Genomic DNA, 22,341 nt, shown 5'->3' with positions numbered 1-22,341 from the left:
GGACTAGAACATATGCTGTATACATCTCTCGATTTACAATATTTTAATTACTGTAATTGGAATTTTTTTTTTTTTAATATTAAACGTTTAAGTTCCCAAATTGAGAGTGATTTTAATATATTCGTTAGTTATTCATCTCTGTAAGTAAGGAATGAAGATGAATGAATGAATGATAACCTCAATGCGTACCATCCAAAATGGCGTGTTTTGTCCGAACGAAGGAAAGAAAACTAAACGCAATTGTCCTTTGCAAGTTAAAATAGCTTGAAGTGAAAATATAGGCAACAAGTATCTCCAGGATGGGAACGTCTTGAAGGGGACTATTAAACCAAGCGTGAAAAATTAAATAATTCTGTAACATGTACATTTCACGTTGCTGTACACGAGTAGAAACTCCCCCCCCCCCAAAAAAAATACTATAAATTTGGTAGTAGTAGTAGTTTGAGAAGCTAGTAGGAAGACCGGAATTGGAGAATTACGAACCGAAGGGTAAAGAATGTTTTACTCATCTAATGGGAAAGATCGTACAATGCAATTCTGATTTCGCACGCGGAAGAGAAGATAATCAAGAATAGATACTGTTATGATGGTTACTTTAAGAGAGCAATAAATAAATAAATAAAAATCAATGGATATATCACTAATATCGAAACGTAAAAGGAACTTACGAAGAAGAAATCAGAGTAAAAATAACTAACGAAAAACCTTCAAGTAATTATGTTGCGGGGACAGGATAGGGAGGTAATATAGTAGGAGTAGTACGGTTTGAGAAAAAAAAAATAGGAAAACTACTGATTAGATTTTCTACACGTCAATTTTTAACTCGCCGATGTATGATATTGGAGCGAAGTTTTAAAACTTGAGAAAAGCCGAGGAAAAAAACAGGAAAAGAGGAGACGGATTACGCAAGAGAACAAGTCCTGACACTGTACGCGGAGTCACGGACCGCGAGTAGCGTGCCTGCAAAACAATCGACTACGCTTTCGCCGTTCTTGTTTGCCTGTCAGCACTTCGTTTTATAAAGATAATAGATTGACTGTTAGCTCCTTTCCTCTCGCATGGAGAAGTTAAGAAGGTCATACTCTGACGTCACAGAGCACTCAGTTGGAAATTACTGTTTTACATAAAATAGACATAATTGAAACATTTGGTCCAATCAGCACGGTACCCTAAGATATAATGGAAATACCAATAGATGAACAGAGATACCAAAGAAATGAATTCAGGAAAGATTTGAAAAACTGTAGTTTCAGAATTTAAAGCTTTTTGTCGGTAATTGACAATCTTTTTTCTAACCTAAGTAAATATCTACCCGAAAAATGTGGTCAGTAGGAAAGCAGAAACAATTCGATATTATGAAGCTGGAAAATGAGGAACCGAGAAATTGGTTCGTACAAAAATGCGAGGAAAATTATTCCAACAAGCAAAAACAACGAAGATTCTACTGGGCGGTGGGAGCTAAAATAGTAGGATATCGTGTACAGAAAGTGACTAACGAATAGCAGGATTGAAGTAGTACCGCTGAAAACAGGAATAGGAAAAGAAAGGCCTGAAAACAGAATACCAACAATGAAGGCAAGAACAAATTGAATTACGAAACAAAGAAAGAAAGCAATTCTAGAATACAAGACGACATGGTGACATGAAAGAACATAAGTCGGAAAATACAGTGGCTCAATAAAGAAGTCGGACATATACATACTTACACATTGCAAGAGAGGATAAACATTCCAAGAGTATTCTTCAGAGAACAAAAAATATATTTTAATTACTCTAGATTATTTCCTTCTTAAAAATAGAAACATCAATGACAAAACTCAATTTGATGACTATAAAAAATACCAAAAGTGAAAACATGGCGTAAATCCATGTCAAAAAAGAACTCGGACACTTTATTTCTAACAAAATTTTAGACTGTTATTAGATATTTTTAATATTTTGTTGTCAATCCTTTATTTTTCGCGATCGCTTTCAATCTTTCGGGCATCAATTTTACAAATTTTGTGCTGAAGGAAGGATAATTTTTTGCCCATTCAGTCTGAAGTGCTGATTCCAAGTCTTCCTTTGTTCTAATAGTATGATATTTTAACTGGTTTTCCAAATAAGCCCGTAAGTGCTCAATAAAGTTATTATCAGGAGATTGCCGAGGTGTTTCCAGCACATGCAGATAATTATACAGGAGTTAAAAGCGCATATTGAGTGCTTCGTGGTTGGGATCGTTATCCTGGTAGTACTGGAAGTTATTTGTTATTCCCAATGTTTCAGCACGTTGTACCAAATTTTGCTTCAGAATGTTTAAATACTACGTTTGTTTCATAATTCCATCGATTACACACAGTTTACCTGGGCGAGCACCGGACATATAGCTTCAAACCATTACTCAGCCATCTCCACTTTTCACAGTGGATCGTAGATTACGCTGTCGGAATTCTTCATTAGGTTTTCGCCAGATATAACATTGATCATCTGAGCGGAACAAATTAAATTTGCTTTACTCCGCGAATAACACAGTGCTTCTAAACGAAAAATGTTTATTTTTATAAGTTTTTGCAAAACTAAGTCTCTTTTGTCTATTGCACTTGCTCACGAATGGTTTTCTACGGGCTACTCTTCCATGTAAAGTGCTTCTTCTTAGAACCAATCTTATCGTTTCGGGATGCACACTTTTATTAAGATGTTCTGATAGTTCTTTGGCCAGTTTAGGACACTTATCTGGGAGTATTTATTAACCTATAGTACAATCCATCGCTCACCTGACTTTGAAAACACTCTAGGTCTACCACTTTTTGGTTTATTTTCCAATGATTTTGTTGATTTAAAACGTCTAATAATGTCATAAACTTTGGAGTGTGACCTATTTACTATTTCTACAGTATCACGAACTGATTTTCCCTCTTTATAATATTTTAAAATAAGTTCTCTTGTTGCTAAAGAAGTTTGCCCAAGTTGACTTCCCATTTTAAATTTTAAAGACATAGTTTTACCTACGCACGAACAGTGTGGCTTCAACTCGTTTCACTTGGACACCTGAAACTGTCAAGTAGACAAACTCTTGGAAATTTTCCTACTAAGCCCAAAAAGAAAGAGAGTGGTGCTACCTGTCCGAGTTCTTTTTTGACATGGATTTTAGCTGTATTTTCACTTTTTTGTATTTTTTATAGTCATGAAATTGAGTTTTGTTAATGATATTTCTATTTTCCATAAGTAAATAATATAGAGTAATTGAAATATATACTTTGTTCTCTGAAGCATTCTCTTGGAATGTCTATTCTCTCTTGGAATGTGTGAATATGTATATGTCCGACTTCTTTATTGAGCCACTGTATAAATATAAAAAAGGTTGAATTTCATAGGAAACAAAAAGAAAGGAAACCACTACTAACAACATAAAAAAATCAGAAATTGCGTAGAAGTACGAATCGATTGCAAAATTAAGATGTTTAAAAGGACAACAAGGGACGAGGACGACCAAAGATTTACTACACTTTGGGACGACTCTAAAAATGCAATATGTAAAATTAGCAATAGAAGGCAAGTAGGAACTCCCTCATGGCTATAGAAAAAAAAATATATAGTTAGCGCACGCGCGGGAGACAGGGTTAGATTCCCGGTAAGAACTTGTGTGGTTCGAATTCCACGTTAAACTATGTTCACGCCTCATACAGCCTCCGTGTTCAACGGGACGCTAAACTCCCCTGGGGTAAACAATGTGCAGTTTGCGTTAATTAAGAATATCTAGAAAATAAAAGCATTGTACGATTCAGTAAAAAAATATAGGAGATGGAAGATTTCTCGGAAATAAAATTCGCTACAAATCGAACCAGGAAAGATGACGGACGGTAGAATGGTTGTCATACAGAATCAACTTTTAGGTTTACGAACTAGTTTTAATGGATTTCTAAAAAACTACGTATGAGTATTTCCACATCCATACCATTTTGTTATGTTTAATCAGGTCTATCGATTGGTATATCTCATCTTTGGTTTTTTTTATTATTATTACTATTAAACGCTAATATTATTAAACAAGTATTTCAGATAAAATTCTTTTCACAAATGCAAAGAACGATCTATTGTCAAACTTGTATTACGTAATCTTTCTGTCACGAATATTGTTCACTACTCACAATATCTACAGCGTTTATCCATATCTTATGTTACATTTGACTAACTATTGAGTTATTCGATCTATTCCAATGTAACCAGAATTCCATTACTCCTCCTCCCTTGGTTACGGGCTGGTTTAGCTATCGCCCTATAGACACATACCAGCGCATGACTAAGCTATGAGTAACACAACCACACTCATATTATAGTGTTATCCGTAATCCTCTAAGTAGCTGTGTGATTACTCTCTCTACTTTGTTGATAAAAGGGTTTCAAGTTCCTTTGTTCGTACACAAACAACCATACGTGGTATGTAAGCACGCAAGTGAATACTTTCTACGCAGAAAAGAAAGAAAAAAAATAATGAAAACCGAAGACTTCTGTACGTATTTATTATCTGACAAGTAATGTAGTAGAGGGATATTTAGAACGTCAGTTATTCAATTTTCAATCAAAAGACTTTAGAGTCAGTCCTTTCCTTTATATTAAAGGTTTCCACTACACTATTCAACACTTGAATAAAGATAAAAGTAGTGAAAAACTTAAAATACAATAAAAAATGCCGAAAATCTAGCGACACATGAAGAATTTACAAAAAGTTATTAATTGTACTAATAGTAACAGGTTTCCAACTTAAAATGGTGGATTTTTTTTTTTTTTTTTTTTTTTGTTGATTTTGAAATGGTGGAATTGCCATAGACAAAGAAGCATTCAGCAAGAAAAGATTGCTCTTAACTAGCAGGCTTAATTACTGGACTAAGGAAGAAGTCAGTCACGTGCTATATATGGACTACTGGACTGTTTGCCGTGACTGTATGGTTCAGAGACTTGGACCAGTCAGAAGTTAAAGAAATATTTAGAGAGCTTCGACATGTGGTGTTGGAGGAAGATTATGACAAAATGGACAGAGAGACTAACAAGCGCACATGTTTCAAAACGGATAGGAGAGAGTAGGAAGTTCTTCGTAGGAAGACCAATTGGATTGGACATATCTTGAAGAAATTGGCTTCTTCACACCAACATAGAAGGAAAGAGAAATAGGAAGAACAAAACTGATCGATGATTTGAATAGAAAATATTGGGAGTAACAAGAGGAAGCTGAAGATCGAGGAACGTGGAACAAACATTTCCAGGCACCTAACTAACTAACTAACTAAATAAATAAATAAATAAATAAACATAAATAAACTCGTTAGTCCTAGAACCTGTCAAAAGCCACAATACTTTAATAATAATAATAATAATAATAATAATAATAATAATAATAATAATAATACTTGTCGGGCTATAAATTCCGTAAATTTTTACCGACATTTTGAAGGAAATAAATACTCTTCCACATACATATATGCACCACGTATGTACCAAATTTGACAGTTTCAAATAAAATAATTCACTTCTGATCTGGACAAGTTAAATTTTAAAAATCTCAATATCTCTACAACACTCGCGTCGTATAATTTTATTAACTATATTATTATTTAAAGGCAAAACGTTATTTCCCTCTTGTTCTGACTGCAAATTATCAAGTTCTAACTCTCACATTCTCTTTCAGATTCAAGGATCGCATGTCTCATCAAATGTTTATTCTTTGCAACCATGACATGTGAATGAATGCAATAAAGATTCCAACAAAAGCAAACTGATAGCAGGTACAGATGCTGTGTCAGTTTATAGACAAGAATGAAGAAAATTCTGAATGTTGGCCTTAAAATAGGAAATAGACTCGATAATATAAGGGGTAGAGATTGAACGGGTACAGTAGTGGCTTAAAAAAAAAAATCTAAACTACTAATAAATTATCTACGACATTAACGGACAAAACAAGCCGCTTTTAATTCATGATGTATTTTTATTCAAATACACAAAACTGGAATCAAATATGAGCTGTGCCAGATAAGAAAATGCTTTGGATCAAAAATAATCCATCCGCTGTTCTAGTGTTAAGAACGCAATTTCGCAGATATTTTACGGTAGATCTGTAGATATTTTGGCTTTCTGACCTGTCAACATTACGCTTACGTGGGTATTGATGTGTCAATGATGAATCGCAGGTTTACACGATGGGAGGAAAAGTGTTCTTCACAGCGGTAGAATTCGACGCATCGGAGAGCTCCTAGACAGAAGGATCGTTCGGGTCGCTTTGACGGAACGACGACAGCCAGCACAATCAAATCCACCGTCCTCGTCCCCCTTCTCATGTGAGCGCACTAACACTAAACATTCGATTGTTTGAGGTTAGTCTACATTCTGCATTTCTCTCACATGATTATCCCTCAAACTTGTTGCTGAAACACCGAAAATACTACCTGTAGTCAGCAATGAAAGTAGTTTCCATCTTGTGCACAACGATGTCGGTGTCCGTAGACCTGCAAATGAATGGGAAAATCCATCACGTGTTTACATTAGTCATGCAAAACTCACACTTTGCATTCTAATATAAAACTAAGCAACACACCCCGGTCTCCTCTGGTCTTCATTATAGATATTATATCAAGTCATGGAACCGTTAATGATGTCCTCCCTTATGGTGTCAGATTTCTTCGAACCTATTTCTCCAGCAGGATAACGCAACATTCCACAGCCGACAAAAAAAAAAAAAAAAGTATGTACTTGGTATACGCCTTCTGCTTACAAGATAGTTCTCCGGACCTAATGTCCGATCAGTTGAGGCTAGTGATGGGTTATGGAGGAAAGAGAATGCTGTGGGGAAACGCCCGTACTTTAAATATTGATCTGTGTACCCGTCAACTGCATCGGATTCAGCTTCGGTCGTGGTTCGGAATCTCCATCAATAGTAAAGTCCCATCCTTTATAATATCTGTGCTGCTGAACAATGGAAAATACAAAAACTCAACTATAGTCCGCACCACCCGAATTGGCGTGTGACATCAGCCAATAAGTTCGCATGTCCTGTTACTCAACCTTCAGGGAGTAATCTAATGATTCATAATTGATTTTGTTCGTATATGTGGACAATTATGAGTGATTATAATCCTCCCTGAAGGTTTAGTAACAGCGCACTGCGAGCTATTGGTAGAAGCCACGCGCGGATTATAATACCCTATCGACCACGTATAGGACAAGGTGGGATGGTGCCTGCCGCCAGCTAGGCTCCAGCAACGACTATCATCTATTCCAAGATCTAAAGCAAGCTTGACGAACTAGATAATGTTTCCATGATCGCTCGAGGTAGATATATGTGCTATTAGGTGTGTACTGTGTTTTTTGAATACCTCGTAAAACAGGATTGAGTTGTACGGATTCCTTGTGGAAATCACTACGATCATCACTTTCTTCTGTATACTAACTTCGGGACAAATGTGTATCTACCAGTGTATTTAGCCACGGAGGACCTCAAAGGAACAAGTGTCCAAATAATTTAACAGAGTTGATCTTAAATAGTTTCGTTTCATTTATTGTTTTTGTTCCTTCAGCAACTATACTGACATTTATTGTAGTTAGATTGAAAACTCCCTACAAAGTTTTCTACCTTAGAAAATTCAATCGGCAATCCATCATAGGACCAATAAATAAGCTCCACAGATTTAATGGAGAATATATGGCACATAATCACATAAAATTTTTATAGTCCAGCGTAAACTCACCTCAAATTTACGAGTGTGTGGGGGTTCTCCCGTTTCCCTCCACTTTATTTATTCCACCATTGCATTTATTTCATCATCACTGTCTCCTTTAGTCTAGCCGGCATAATTGTGGGACATAAAACAAAAGATTTCATTTCACTAGATTTAATTTCAAATTTACGAAACAACGCGTACATACGGGATGGGTGTACACGATATTTTGAAAACGGCCGTTCGTGTACCTACCAGAAATTCCAGCATTACGTCACTAGTAACTTCTTTAGATAATAATACTGATCAATTGTTTTATGTGAAAATTTAAGAATTGTTGTAACAGTGATAATACAGAAAATTGTTCAATTGTGAAGATAAGAAAGAAAAAACATTGATAGCGATATTATCATCTTATTATAGCTTGAAAGAATGGAGGATGAGATTAAAAAATTATGTCTATTAAGTCTTCAATAAGAAAACAATGATAAAATGGACTAAATGACATTGGTATTGTATCTTAATGTACTTTGTTACTCCAGTTCTTATTGGATTCAATTTCAAGCAAAATAAGTACTCGCACTTTTTATGTGGTATAATGGCATGAGTTACCTGGGTCAACAAGTCACCCGAGTCTGGGTCTCGTTTTCTAGACACGATCTGCCCCAGAGACACAAGGTCACGGATCATGAGCATTGTGATCTGTTCCATCACAGACAATTACAACATTCGTACTTGCCTCTCTCAAATAATATACAAAGTGTTAGTATGTTTATGTATTCTTCTTCTGATTATAAATCCTTCAACTTTTCATTAGTAACTAAACACTATTTCATTTGTTCATAGTAGCCTTTGAGAATAATACAGTACATGATACAAATGCACTGATGTTTATGCAATGAATGCACCCTTATGCTACTGGTATGAAAAGAATGAATCTGCAACATGTCTCTACTAATACTGAACGCGGATTGGGAAACGATATCATGGATTCGACATATATATGTATAAATTATTTATTTGAGGGGGGGGGGGGTAAAACTTTCATTTTGAATAACTTACCAAACCAGTCACCTTACTGATTCTCCTCTGTTGAACTGTTTAGTTTGGATCTACTAATACGATTCAAGAAACATGCAAAGTCAAAATTCCTTGAGCAGATCACACGAAAAATAAATGAAAGATGTCTAACACATGTAAATATTTTCTCTCCCTTTCCCTCAAAGTACACTCATGTCCAAAATGATTGTCGCATATCTGTAACTGTTTTCTTGTAAGAATATAATTTGATGATGATTTTGCAGGGTACTTTTAATACTGATACTATGTGTATAATCGGGAAATATATATTTGTGGTAAATTTCATAGGAAAATAATTATAAATATGAAAATTAGAATGAGTAAAACAAAATGTTGCTAAATGGATAGTAAGTTTTATTTACATTTTATTGTTCTTTTTACTGCTCTTTTGGCATGAAATTTTCCACATACATGTCTTTGCCGATTATACATATACTAACATTATAAGAAATACCGGGCGAATTTGTTATCAAATAATATTCCTACAACAACATTTTTATAGACATCCGACAATAATTTTGGACATGAGTGTACCTTAAAATACTTTGAACGTTACTTGCAAAGTGCTTTCTCATGTTTAACAAGCTAGTATCGACTAACTGAAATCGTACAAAATACATCACAAAAATATAATTTGTATTTAATAGTAACAGATTTTGTCCCGTTTTATCAAAACTCACTCTAAATGTTGTGTAATAAACAAGCTCAATTTATATTGCTAATGAAGAAAAAATATGTTTGCTACGAATAAGGAAAGAATTGTACGAGAGATCTTTGTATGGACAAAAGGAAAGGAAGATACCATCCTTGTTCTTTCATTTTTACACACTTAGATTGTATCTTTCTCATATGTGGCGTTTGTAACGCTCTGTTCTAAAGAACAAAGAATTGCTTCACTTCTTGTCTAACAAAGTTATGACTTGTTCTCACAGCCATCAACAACATATTGTTTGATTTCATACATTTTCTTACTGTCTCGCTCTACTTGATGCTAACACGCATTTCTGTGAATCTACACACACCCCTCTTGTCCCCTTCACTCTGCCCATATGTACCACTTTTTCCTCTGTAGGAGTATGTACATGTGTGTAAATTATTTCCTTAATGTAATCCCTGACATTTAAAACAATTATTCTATTGTCACTTATTTAGCTATTTCGTTAGTACTTAAAATACATTACATATTTCTGCAAATAAAATTTGATATCGCATTTTTTTTCTTTTTGTTTGATGTCAATATGAACGTCAATTTTAATGTTATACAACCTTTCTTAAGAGATTTGTACTGTTGGTTGTAGAAAGACAAGGGGCACAATCAGAATGCCTTGCAAATTTCTCAATGTGTTACGCTCATAAACGTTGCTACCTGCGAGGTATTTGTGTATAATTATTTAAATAACTGAATTGAGTTTGAGGTGGTTTGTGGACAAACTCAATAATAATAAATTTGTTAAATTTAACAATTTAAGCATGATTTTAACCAGCAGTGTGCTTTCCCCGCTGGCCTAGTGGGTACAGTGTGTGCCTTTGGTGCATGTGGTTCCGGGTTCAAGTCAAAATCATTCATTTTCGCTAATCATTCGTCTTCTTTAGCCTAAAGAGCATAAGCACAGAACGTTAAAACTAAAAAGCATCAAATTTCATTTAACTTATAGTGTACATCAAAAGTCTAAGGCTTGGATGCAATAAGTAGAACGTATAAACAAACTTTCATCTACGAAGCTATGCTATACCTATTACAAAATACGAAAATTAAAAGCCAGAAGAAAAAAAAAAGACAATATAAGTAGATGGGCACACTATTGAGTGCTCAATTTCATTGAGAATTTTTCAAGGTTCTTGTATTTATTTCTTTGATTTAACGAAGGCTATGTTACATATGAAATTGGTCGTACTTACGTATGACAGAAAGAACGTTCTTTGAACACCAACTAACGCGACACAAATTTCATAAATAATGTACATATTTATTATACACAATGAAGTCAGCATGACCAGTAATGATATTGTATTGTAGCAATATCTCAATTCAGATTTATTTATTTGTTTGTTAGTGCTTTATTAGACAGCACTTTCCTACTGTGTGGTTGAAAACTGTAATCCGATGAATTGAGACCCACGTAACTATAAACAAATATATATTGCATGTAAAAGTATCTAAAATCATCTTTGTTCTGATTTATAATCTAATCAAGGTTTTATACGCAACGCTATAATATGGCCTAATGTTTGCTGTGTTGAAATAAGTAAGAAAATAAGCCGAATCCTTAACCTAACCGTAACATTAGTGAGGAATACTCGTTGAAACATTTTTGTTCAACTCGGAAATTCGAAAAAACTGATCTGAGACAACTACAAGATACACTGAACAAGCTGTTAAAACCAAACCAAAACTGTGTGTCAGACAGCTCACTTGCAACAACATTATTGTGGATGTGTACAGCGTAAGAAATCTTCGATTCTTATGGTCACTTTGGGATTAAAGACGATAAATCTTCTAGGAACTTCTTTAAACTTCACGGCTATACCTTAGTATATTAAATGAGATAGGGTCCATGCAATACAAACCGAACTATGCAACAGAATACCCTTATTCAATCAGACATAAGGAGCTCACGCTGCTTATAGACATGATTTCAGACTAACTTTTAAGACTTGATTCCTAAAAGTTTTCACACGACTCAACTACTAAACTTAAAGAAAAAATAATAAGTTCAATTTGTAGTACGGAACTGTTCCTTTATTGATATATATTGCGTACAGTATCAATCAATTTAGAAATGTCCTTGGAATGTTTACTATCAGCATCAATGAAGTCACCATAAAAGTGAGCTATATTTCCATTATTCAAAGTGATGACTGTCCATCAAACATGGACAAAAGTGACAAAATCGATCAAGTGAAAAAGACCTACACGGAACTGCTATGTAATGCATTGATTACACGATTGCTTATAATACGCTTGTAGACTCTCATAAATATTACTTAAGTATGATCACTGACTGCTATTCACGACATGCAACGGAAGAGCGAGGTCATACAAGCAGAGCCGTAGCCTTTTTTTCACATTCATTGACGAAAACAAATATCAATAGGATATCACTGAAGACTGTTTCACCACACTACGACAATTGAAGGAAAATTACAGGTATTTTAGATACAATTGCCAGGTCTACGAAACATAAAATACTGGAATATTCTTAAGCACAATTCTGGAATTAATTTTTATACACTAAAACATTCCTTAGTAATACAACATTCTACAATATTATTAGTAAATAATCTAAAAAAAGAAAAAGTTCAAAAGGTAAGACATAGATCTCACTGAACTTATGAAATTACAATGCAGAGTGTAAATCCTCAATGTGCAGCTATTGGGGAAAATATTTCTGTTTTGTAAATTGAAAACTATTTTGTACAGTCAGAAACAATATTTAAGTATAGGTTGGAGGTATAAGAAATAATAGCTCCAACCTATACTTAATATTGTCTCTGACTGTACAGTCCACAGCAAAAAAACCTGCAACATGAGCATGTAAGATTATTGTGAAACTACGCCTAACAGCCCAGGGAATCAACATAACGTCTAAGTGGCACGAATTACGCCAGAACAAACCTTGGCGTCCTCCCCTGCACACTTATTTTGGAGCAAAAGACTTCGTCGTTTCACAATAAACTTACATGCTCATGTTGCAAGTTTTTTTTTTCTGCGGACTGTACAATAGTCGCGCCCGCTTATTAACATGAAACAGACACTAAAGTAAGGGAGAGAGGGGTAGTCCCGGTCAGTTCGATATAGCATGAAAAACTTGTCAATAGAAGCAGATGATGGCGCCTTATTGGCAGCTGTCAGATAAAGTAATTTTGAGAGCGACGCCATTGTAGGAGTGATAGGTATTAAATGAAGGCATGTTTTTTTTCGCTGCACTTGATGTAATATTAGACAAAATATTCGACACTAAGTATTATTCCATTTGCTATTTTTATTAAGTGACTTTTTAGGTAGACACTATGCTTATATAGTTCTAAAGCAATCTATAAATTAATGCATTCATTTGTTTGTATGTTGGTGTTGATCGTGTTTTACTCAAAACATGCGTTTTGGTTTGCCCCGGTCAAACGAATGGGGTAATGGCAGTCAGTGACCGGGGCTCCCCGACATTAAAATAAACGATAATAAATAAGACTTGACAGTCAACCCCCAAACAAAGCTCATCAAGTATAATCTAACTCAGAAGCCAGAGATCATGGAGTTGAACAAGGAACTTCCACTGGATCCAGACGTAGATGTTCATATGATGATTTTTGGCCAATACCAATAGATTTATATTTCAAATATATTAAGGTGTTAACGAAAAATATATGTAACTTCAATGAATAAGTAATCTGTTTATTATCTGTCCCTGTAGATACCCAACTATTCTAAAGTTAATGAATAAATTTGAAATCTTAATGGTGTTGGTTTTTTTCTCATATGTAAAGCATGGAGAAATCCCTGACTGCCATTACCCAAACGTGTGGGAAATAACGGTCAATTGAGTATGCTCATATTTTCGTTTTTAGCTTGGCAATGAGTCACAATAAACTATTTATTTATTTATTTAGAAAACAACACAACAGGCTTAATGCCTAATTATAGTGTCGTATAATACATACATATACATATATACTTTTACCCGTACAATTAATCAATGCACTTCGAGTGTCAGGTACTCGGTAATCTTGTTTCTAAATACATATTCTGACATACTGAATATATCTAATACATCAGTTTTATGACTTAATTCATTGTAGGAGTCACACATTCTCCACAGCGGAGATTTACTGAGAATATTTGTTCGTGCCCTTTCACAGAAAAATATACCAGTATTCTCTGGTCTTGTTCTGCCTGTTGGAACGCTCAGATATATTTTCGTGAGTAGCTCTGGACAGTCAATTTTATTATTTAATACTTTATATAAAAATAGTAAATCGAACATCTTTCGTCGATTCGTCAACGTTAGGAAATTCAAACTCCTTACTAAGTCCACGTAGGGAATCTGTTTGGGATAGAAAGCTGTTTTCTTGTACGTAAGCATTTTTAGAAATTTAAATTGTATGTTTTCTATCGCTTGTATTTATTTACATTCGGTGTCCAAATAACGCACGCACATTCTAATCGGGACCTTACGTACAAATTATAAAGTTTAATGAATGTTGATTCGTTTCTAAACTCTTTACCCATTCTATAGATAAAACCGAGGTTTCTGAATGCAGCGTTAGAGATTGCATCAATGTGATGAGAGAAGGTCAATTTTGAATCAAAAATTACTCCTAAATCTTTAACTGAATTTGGTTTACACAAAGATATGCCATTAATTATATACAGATGATTGATGGGATTTTCTTTCCTTGAGAACGATAAAGACTCGCATTTCGAGATATTCAATGAAAGTTTGTTTTTGGCACACCATTGTCCAACACTCTGTAAATCCTGCTCGAGTTGTGTGCAGTCATCTATTGTGCTTATTTTAGAATATAATTTGAGATCATCGGCAAACAACAGAAAGTGAGAGTTTTTAACATAGGTTGAAATATCATTAATTACAAGAAGAAATAATAGCGGACCTAAATGGGATCCTTGAGGAACACCTGATAATGTGGTAAATTTCGTGGTAATATATCCCTTGACATATAAGAAACATCTTGCTCTCGACTGCACAAGTAGGAAGCGAAGTACTTTAATGCTCGTTTAGAAAAATTGAAAGATACCAATTTCTGTAGTAGCACGTCATGGTCAACTTTGTCGAAAGCCTTACTGAAATCCGTATAAATTACGTCCACTTGACCGCCTTTGTCTAACTCTCTTGCTATGTAATCCGTTATTATTGCTAGATTGATTGTTGTGGATTTATTCCTTAAAAATCCGTGTTGATGTTCAGATATGACAAGCTTTACATGGTTTAAAATTCTGTTGTATAATATGGTTTCAAGAACTTTTGCAAAGGGAGATAGGATGGCTACGGGTCTGAAGTTCTCTATCTCATTCCTGTTTCCAGATTTAGGAATAGGGCAAATGAGACCTTCTTTCCATTTATTCGGAAATATATTGGTTTTAATGGACATATTAAAGATAATGTGGAGTGGATGCTTGAATATGTCTAAACAGCCCTTCACCACATACGGTGGAATGTCATCTATACTACAAGATGTTTTGGGTTTCAGCGCTTTAATAGCCTGCTCAATTTCTTCTAATTCTATTTCCTTTATATGAAAGGTGTCTAATATACTACATTCCGAATTATTTGTTATTAGATAATCTGTGTCGTATTTAGCGGGTACACTACTATATACCGACTGAAAATAATGCGCGAATGCCTGAGAAATTTCTTTGTTATGTATTAACTCGTTACCATTATATGTTAGAGAATCTGACGAAAGATGCTTGGTTTTACTTTTAATAAAATACCAGAACTGCCGTGGGTCTTTTTCTACAGTAAATTCAGAATGTGAAATAAATGCCTTGTACGCTCTCGAAATTTCTGATTTAATTTCTTTTCGTAGTTCCAGGAACTGTTCCCGATGGTATGCGATATTATTTAGCCCCTCTTTCCACTTTTTACGATGGTAAGATTTCCGTTTGATTTTTTATTATTATTATTATTATTATATCATAGGTAAACCAGCACGGATAACTGGCATTGACGTGCTTTTTAGACAGACAAACTAGACAGAATTACCTATAGGATCGACTTATCGCGGAAACTTTTCGTTCTTTACAAGCTAGATTATAACGATTTTTGCTTAGGTGACCGCCATTCCCCCATTCTCCCTACACTAATCAAATTTTCTTATGACACTCGAGATACAACAGCACACAGGATGGTTGACGAAATATAGCTGAAAATTACAATTAACTCGAACTTTAAGCTTTTCACTATAATATTCTCCACAGATGAGATATCTATTGACAGATCATGTTGAGCTGAACAAAATGACATGCTTGAGGGTAAATAAATTCTCATGTGTAGTGTTTGACAAAATCGAGAATGAATATTTATTTATACATATTTCTGGGCATTACCAGCGTCTATAGCCTTAAGCTCGTAACGTATGAGGGATGATGTCCCTCGGTGAAAACACCAGCAGCGTAGCGTAAGGGAACGCCGGTATGGCCGGCATCCCCTATTAATAAGAAAAAATACGTATTTCATTGTATATAAATTGTTTGCTTGTAATTATCACAATTATTTCCACTGCAATCTTCTGGATGTGCTCTCTCGCCTTACTTTGATAAGCGGAAACCTACGCATGCGCGTCACTCAGATGCACATTTTCTATCTTTCCTCTTGTCGTATGCTATGTTCCTTGGGCATCCAAGCCCAAGGTTGCTTGATCCAAGCCTACTGCAAGAAACGGGGTTTTCGTCTGCTGTTTGTGGAGTGCGCATGCGCAACTACTTGCTTTCTTAACTCCCTTCACCCCTTGCTTTAGATATACGCTGGCATATCTTCAAGTATTTCCAACTCTATCTGTTTTCAACTAAGCTATAGTTTCTGTACAGAACATACGAGCGCTAACGTCAAGGAAAGAGAACAAAACAGAAATGGCTAGTTCAATGCCTCTTTGAAGCATGTCGGTTATGTAAATAATAGTATAAAAATAGTTATGCTTTAATCGTAATTAAATGCATCGTAATTGTAACCGTAATTAAAGGCAAACTATTAATCTTCATCATAAATACATAGTATGTCCAGTGGCGTGGCCAGAAACTTTTTGAGGGAGCTCACACACACAAGCATAAAAATAAAGCATTGTGTAGAATCATGGTCACCGATCTGGTAGACCAAGAGAGCCAGCATTCTCGCCCCTCGCAAAGATTGCTTGGGCCCTTCAGTCATTAGCACATATCCCGAGGAGATGAGGGGGACATGTCTCCTCCACCCGATTTGAAATTGTGATGATTTGTATCCGAATGCCACAAAGGAAAGTGGGATGAAATTGTTTCCCTTGACTTGTTTAATTTTTAAAAAAAGAATCGTGTTTTTTAATATGTCATTATCATTTATTATTGTTAGTCTATTTTCAACTATTTAATTTCTGTAACGATTCCTATAATGCTATTGTGATCATCATAATTTTGCTCAAATGAGAGTATTGTTGCGCCATACATAGTTTATTTTCTTTCATAGTTTTGGGGAAGTCATTATTTATATTATTACAAAACATATGTCCTAAAATTTTAATGTGGATCATTGTGGATGCGTAAATAGAAACATATCAATTATAAATATGCATGTATTCAGATTTCAGAATGTGTTCACGACACTTGATACGTATCACAATTTTATCTACATCGCCTGGTATATAATATACAACAGGTTCACCTCAGAAATCAGATTCATCTACCGTGCCTCAAATATGCCCTCCTCCCTCAAATCTGCCCTCCTCCAAATGTTGAAGACAACTCTGATCCTCCACAGCATTGTCTTTCAACTTCATAAATATTTTGAACATCGCTTTAAAAAATGGGAACGGTCTTACCCGTTCCCCGAATGTTGAAGACAGATTTGCGCACCCGCCTTCAGAATCTGGATATCTGACAACGAAATACATACTCAGAAACAGGCCCCCAGAGTTGATTTAAGTGTTTTCTATTTACATCTTCAAATGATGCACGTATACACTCAGGCCCATATTCACGAATGGTGGTCTGAGTTTCGGACTCAAGATGACAAATTTCTAATGGTGACTTTTTAAAGAACAACAAGATTGAAGTATGGTATGCGGAGAAAGAAGCTGCCCACGAGAAAGAAATAAAGGGAACTATACTGGAAACAATGTTCATACAACAGCGGGGCCGAGTTTTCTTGTCATACGGTAGTGGTAAGAAAAAGCTGAGACAATTGCTTATTGGCTTCTGACGTAATCCACGCATTTGCTTCTGTATGTCCCACTAGGCCACTAATTAGGGGGCCTCCCCCCTAAATTTTTTACAACCCTATATTTCCCATCGGTATAGCTATGTAATGCTGATTTTAGTAGTATTGTATTGCACAAGTGACTAACTTTGGCATCCCCATTTCGGAATATCACGCTACGCTACTAGAAAACACTATTCGGTGAACGCGGAAGGAAGAGGCCTGACACCTGTTTATTAGGTATTATCCCGGCATTTACCTGGTGTGAATGAGGAAAACCGAGAAGAAGTCTCATTCAGGATGGTTGGCCTAAAAAACCTGTTACAACTTCTCGTTATTTTATTAAGTCTTCTCGAGCTATCCAGCTAGTTGAAGATATTGATATCCGACGTTTCGAATGCAAACATTGCATTCATCTTCAAGGATGTCTGCATGAATGAATGCCTGGTTAGTGTTTCCATCGAAACTCGAACCCGAGACCAAGAATTATTTTTAAGGTGCTAAAATGTATTTCGTTCGTTGCATTAATAAATTGTTTCAATTCTGTTCGAATAGATTGTTGAGTGACACACGCATACTACTCGTAAGCAACTCGAGCTAAAACAGTATTTATTAAAAGAAAAAGAAAAGTGGATTAGGCCTACTTACCAACGTCTTATTCAGCTGGCCGAGAATTTCCAAATCTTATAAATGCAATTTTTGTTATCAGTATTTAATTCGCATTTCCATGTTGTGTTTTCGCGTGTCATTACACTGTCAGATTGACATGCAATGCATAGGATAATTGGCGTTTCAGATTTAGCAGTACATTTAAAACGAACAGCGATAACTTCAGCCCTCTGACGCTTTTAAGTATCGTCCCATCGTTAAGTTTCCTATCCCCTCTTTCTTTCTTTCTTTTTTGGATCAAAAGATCAAATATATTTCAATCAACATTTTTCTCGTAGGCCTTATATCTGGAGAACTGCATATAGTGCAGCCAAACCCAAACTATCACTGAACTCAGTGTGATGAGCTTATTCCGTAGAAAATACGAAAACTCGATTTAGGGGTCGTTCACAAATTTGTGGCCCCTGATCCAAGATCCAATATATTTCAATCAAAAATTTTCTTGTAGACCTTATAAGGAGAATTGCATACAGTGTAGCCAGTATGTTCTTATTCCGAGGAAAAAAGAGACGAGAACTCGATTTAGGGGCCGTTCAAAAATTCTGTGGGCCCTGATCCAAAAACCAATTCTTGGCTAAGATTGCAATCTTTCGATCCATTTTGTTTATTCCTAAAATTCTTCTTTACGTCGTTACTCTATAAAACGACAGGGTTCGTTGGTACTAAACCATCAAATGTTTGTTATTAACGCAATAACAAGTACTAGTATGATCATTCTACAAAGTATTTACATAATTTTTAATATAGTATTTCAAATACTTTTAAAAAAATACAGAAACGTTGAACGCCTGACATTAATGTTTCAGATTTGTCAGTTGGCATTACTCTCCGCCGGAATAACACTTCCTTCAGCTTCTAAAGAAATACTAGTTAAGTTTCTGCCCAACGTGTAACAAAAGTATGATCACACAGACTTTAGGGTGGTACCTGTTACAACATTAACGTCAATTAATTCTTGACACATTACTTTTCTTCAATTAATTCATTAGTATAACGCAAACATTACAGTCTGAAGTTTTGATTTCACATAACGGATGTTGCAATACGTATCATCCATCATTGTCAGCAAAATGGTTATGCTAAGAAGAATAGCGTTAAGAATTAACATTTTCCAGCATCTTTATAAAGGTGAGGAAGAGTAAACGCTTGTCAATGGGTGGTCTCAATATTCCGATATGGCGACTGCAAATACACTACGTACTACACAGTATGTTCGGTTTAAGATTCCAAATATCAAGCACACACACGCGAACACGTAAGTTCGTTAGTATGTAAACCAACTCAATAGTTTTACGTATGTGAGTGAGACAACCATTAAAAAAAATAAAAAAAATAAAATAAAGAAAATTTTACACCTTCAGGATGAATAAGAGTATACATGAAAACACGTTTATTTTGCATTTCATGATACACGCAGGAGACAAAGCTGGTCAATAACACTGTATTCTTACCTCAATGACAAACATATTAGTAGTTCAGTGTGAAAACAATTCACATCAAGTAAATGGAACTGTAAAATGCATACACCCAAGTAGCGAACAAGTACTAGTAAACGAAGAACAACGTATACTTACGTGTGATATTGAGCTTGGAGAAAGTTAAATTCCTCCTTGATCCTATCACAAGTTTCAGCTACTGTGAATTTTAGCTGACCCGGTTGAGGTGGAGGCCCCTATAAGAAAGAGAAAAAAATTTAGATCTTTTTAAAAAGTTTCCAATAAAAGTAAGTACAGAAGGTACGCATACCTCAGTCTTTTATAACTAATTATACAGAAGAAATTACTTATTTTGTTAAAAATTTTCTGCGATATACAAGATTTGGCAAAATTCTAGGACAGATGCTGGTCCTCTATAACTACTAATGATATAAAATTGCTTATTATGTGTGATTAATGCTATATTATTCTTGACGATTTGGTGAAGAAAGCATCTGTGATCTCCATCTCTGATCTCCTAAACACCGGCTATCAAAGACACACTGGTTCCTATAGTTATGGATTTTTATATGGAACAAAGAGCGAACATTCAAGTTTAATGTAAGTTAGGGAGATTAGGAACAAAGACTTAGGCTACGTTCCCATTTTACATGAATCTTGTAGCTGTCATAAAAAAAAATAACTTTCAACCCGATCTTTCTATTTACTGTTTACATGTTGCAACTTCCTGAAAGCAAGAAAGGTATATCCTTCCATGCAACACTGCACTCTAGTGGACAAATAATGATCTTCCTCATTAAAAACTTGTATTTTGGCGCACTTCCCCTCCCTGTCCAAAAAAATTCGTTGTTTCGGAAGCGCGAAACTGGTTTTTCCTTTATGTCAGCGGGAGGGCGATAGCAGATAGCAAGCAAGATGACCCAGAAAGTTGCACATGATTTAACTCCTTGCAAGATGGAAAGAAATGTTGTATGTCCCTTTCAACATTATGTTTACGTGGAGAAATATAGTAAGGTTGCAAGGTTTTCTTTTTTTATGACGGGTATAAGATTCATGTAACGTGACAATCACGCTTTACGAAAATCATCAGGAACGTTTACCGCGAGAATTCCGTATCTCGTGGTCATATTTGAATGGTATGCACGGCACATCCTCTATCATGCAATGGTCTGACTGCAGCAAAGTCGTGAACATGCTCCACATTATCTTTTAGATGAGTCGCTGACTTTCACTTCTGGGGTCATCAGCAACGTATTCACGTCCACCACGAAATCGGGCTTAACATTCAAATACACGACCACGAGATAGGATGTTCACCGTTTGTTCCAAGTAAGAATCCATAACAATGGGAATCAGTCCCTTGGATGACCGATGTTTAGAAGAGCATAGGCTAGATATATCTTCATCAAACTTTCAATGTCTTGGAAAAGAATATCACAGCATTAATCTCATATGGTAAAGAAGAAAAATTTGTCAGCAGTTATAGAATACCAGAGCACAGTTCTGGAACTTATGTTCAAACCGAATATAATATGGCTACTGAACTTTCAAAAGGCGAGGTCCCTTATTGAAGGCAAATAAAATTATATTGACCAATTCACGTTGAAAGAAATATTACAATATTTCATTTTTTTAACGTGAATTGGTCAGCTTTAGTATTTTCCATAAATTATAAATAATTTTGATTTCAATACCAATGCTCCCATTAATTGATTCGATCATAAGTTACTGACAAAAGAATTGAATCAGAAAATCCGAATTACGAACATGGTACTACAAGTGTTTTTTTTTCTTTCTTTTTTTTTTTAACAGAACTGAAAATGGATTTCCCATCTCTGCATGAAAAACTTCTAGTACAATGGATGGAATATATAACCGTAAGATGAACCATTTTTATATTGATTCACATGTTGTATAACTATTCTTATCCTACCATTTAAGAACTGTCCTAATAGTGTTTACAATATTATTAACAACAAATATGTTCAGATGATCGATAGCAGAAAATTATACTCTACGTTTGCTATATAGAAATAACACAGCCTCTGAACCAAGCACAATGCTTTTATTAAACTACCAATATGTAACAATTTCGCCAACTAACTAAACTTTTGGGTTCATTAAATGCACAGTACACAGTCTTTGCATCATTAGCACAATATGTCTGATGAAGCCAAAGGTTTAGTTAGCTGGCGAAATTGTCACACATGGAGATTTAAATGAAACACATGCTTTGCTTAGAGGTTGTACATTTTTATTTTGTACTATTAAAACATGTGTAACATGAACGAGGTAACTACGATTGTTATTTGTCATTGAATTCTACGTATGATGAACTCCTGAGGTAATACAAACGTACCATTTCCTTTCCGAAACAATCAACCTAGGTCTTTATACCGAGCCAAAAGTTCAGGACTCAGTCTCTTTCACTTGCCTTTTATCGGTGACACCACTTTAATGCCAATCAAATCGTTCTAGGATTTCAACTTACAACGACGTACAGAACGCCTATGTCCGCCTATCTGCCGAAATGTATTAAAGCAAAACCAGTCAAAGGTGGAAGCGGAATTT

At 35.2% G+C, this 22,341-nt stretch overlaps 1 protein-coding gene across 8 annotated transcripts in view; it reads right to left on the bottom strand.

Annotated features, from left to right (window-relative positions):
* Positions 1 to 22,341, bottom strand: part of gro (TLE family member transcriptional corepressor groucho) — a 408,405-nt gene that overhangs the window by 208,863 nt on the left and 177,201 nt on the right. For all 8 annotated transcript variants that reach the window (XM_081734075.1, XM_081734080.1, XM_081734081.1 and 5 more), the window contains exon 2: positions 19,909 to 20,006. In XM_081734075.1, the coding sequence (XP_081590201.1) occupies positions 19,909 to 20,006 (98 nt within the window). The remainder of the gene's footprint in view (positions 1 to 19,908; positions 20,007 to 22,341) is intronic.

The sequence above is a fragment of the Thermobia domestica genome, chromosome 12 (genome assembly GCF_964235325.1).
Source record: "Thermobia domestica chromosome 12, izTheDome1.hap1.1, whole genome shotgun sequence".
NCBI lineage: Eukaryota > Metazoa > Arthropoda > Insecta > Zygentoma > Lepismatidae > Thermobia > Thermobia domestica.
The sequence above is the reverse complement of the archived record's forward strand: the minus strand, read 5'-3'. Positions and strand labels throughout refer to the sequence as shown.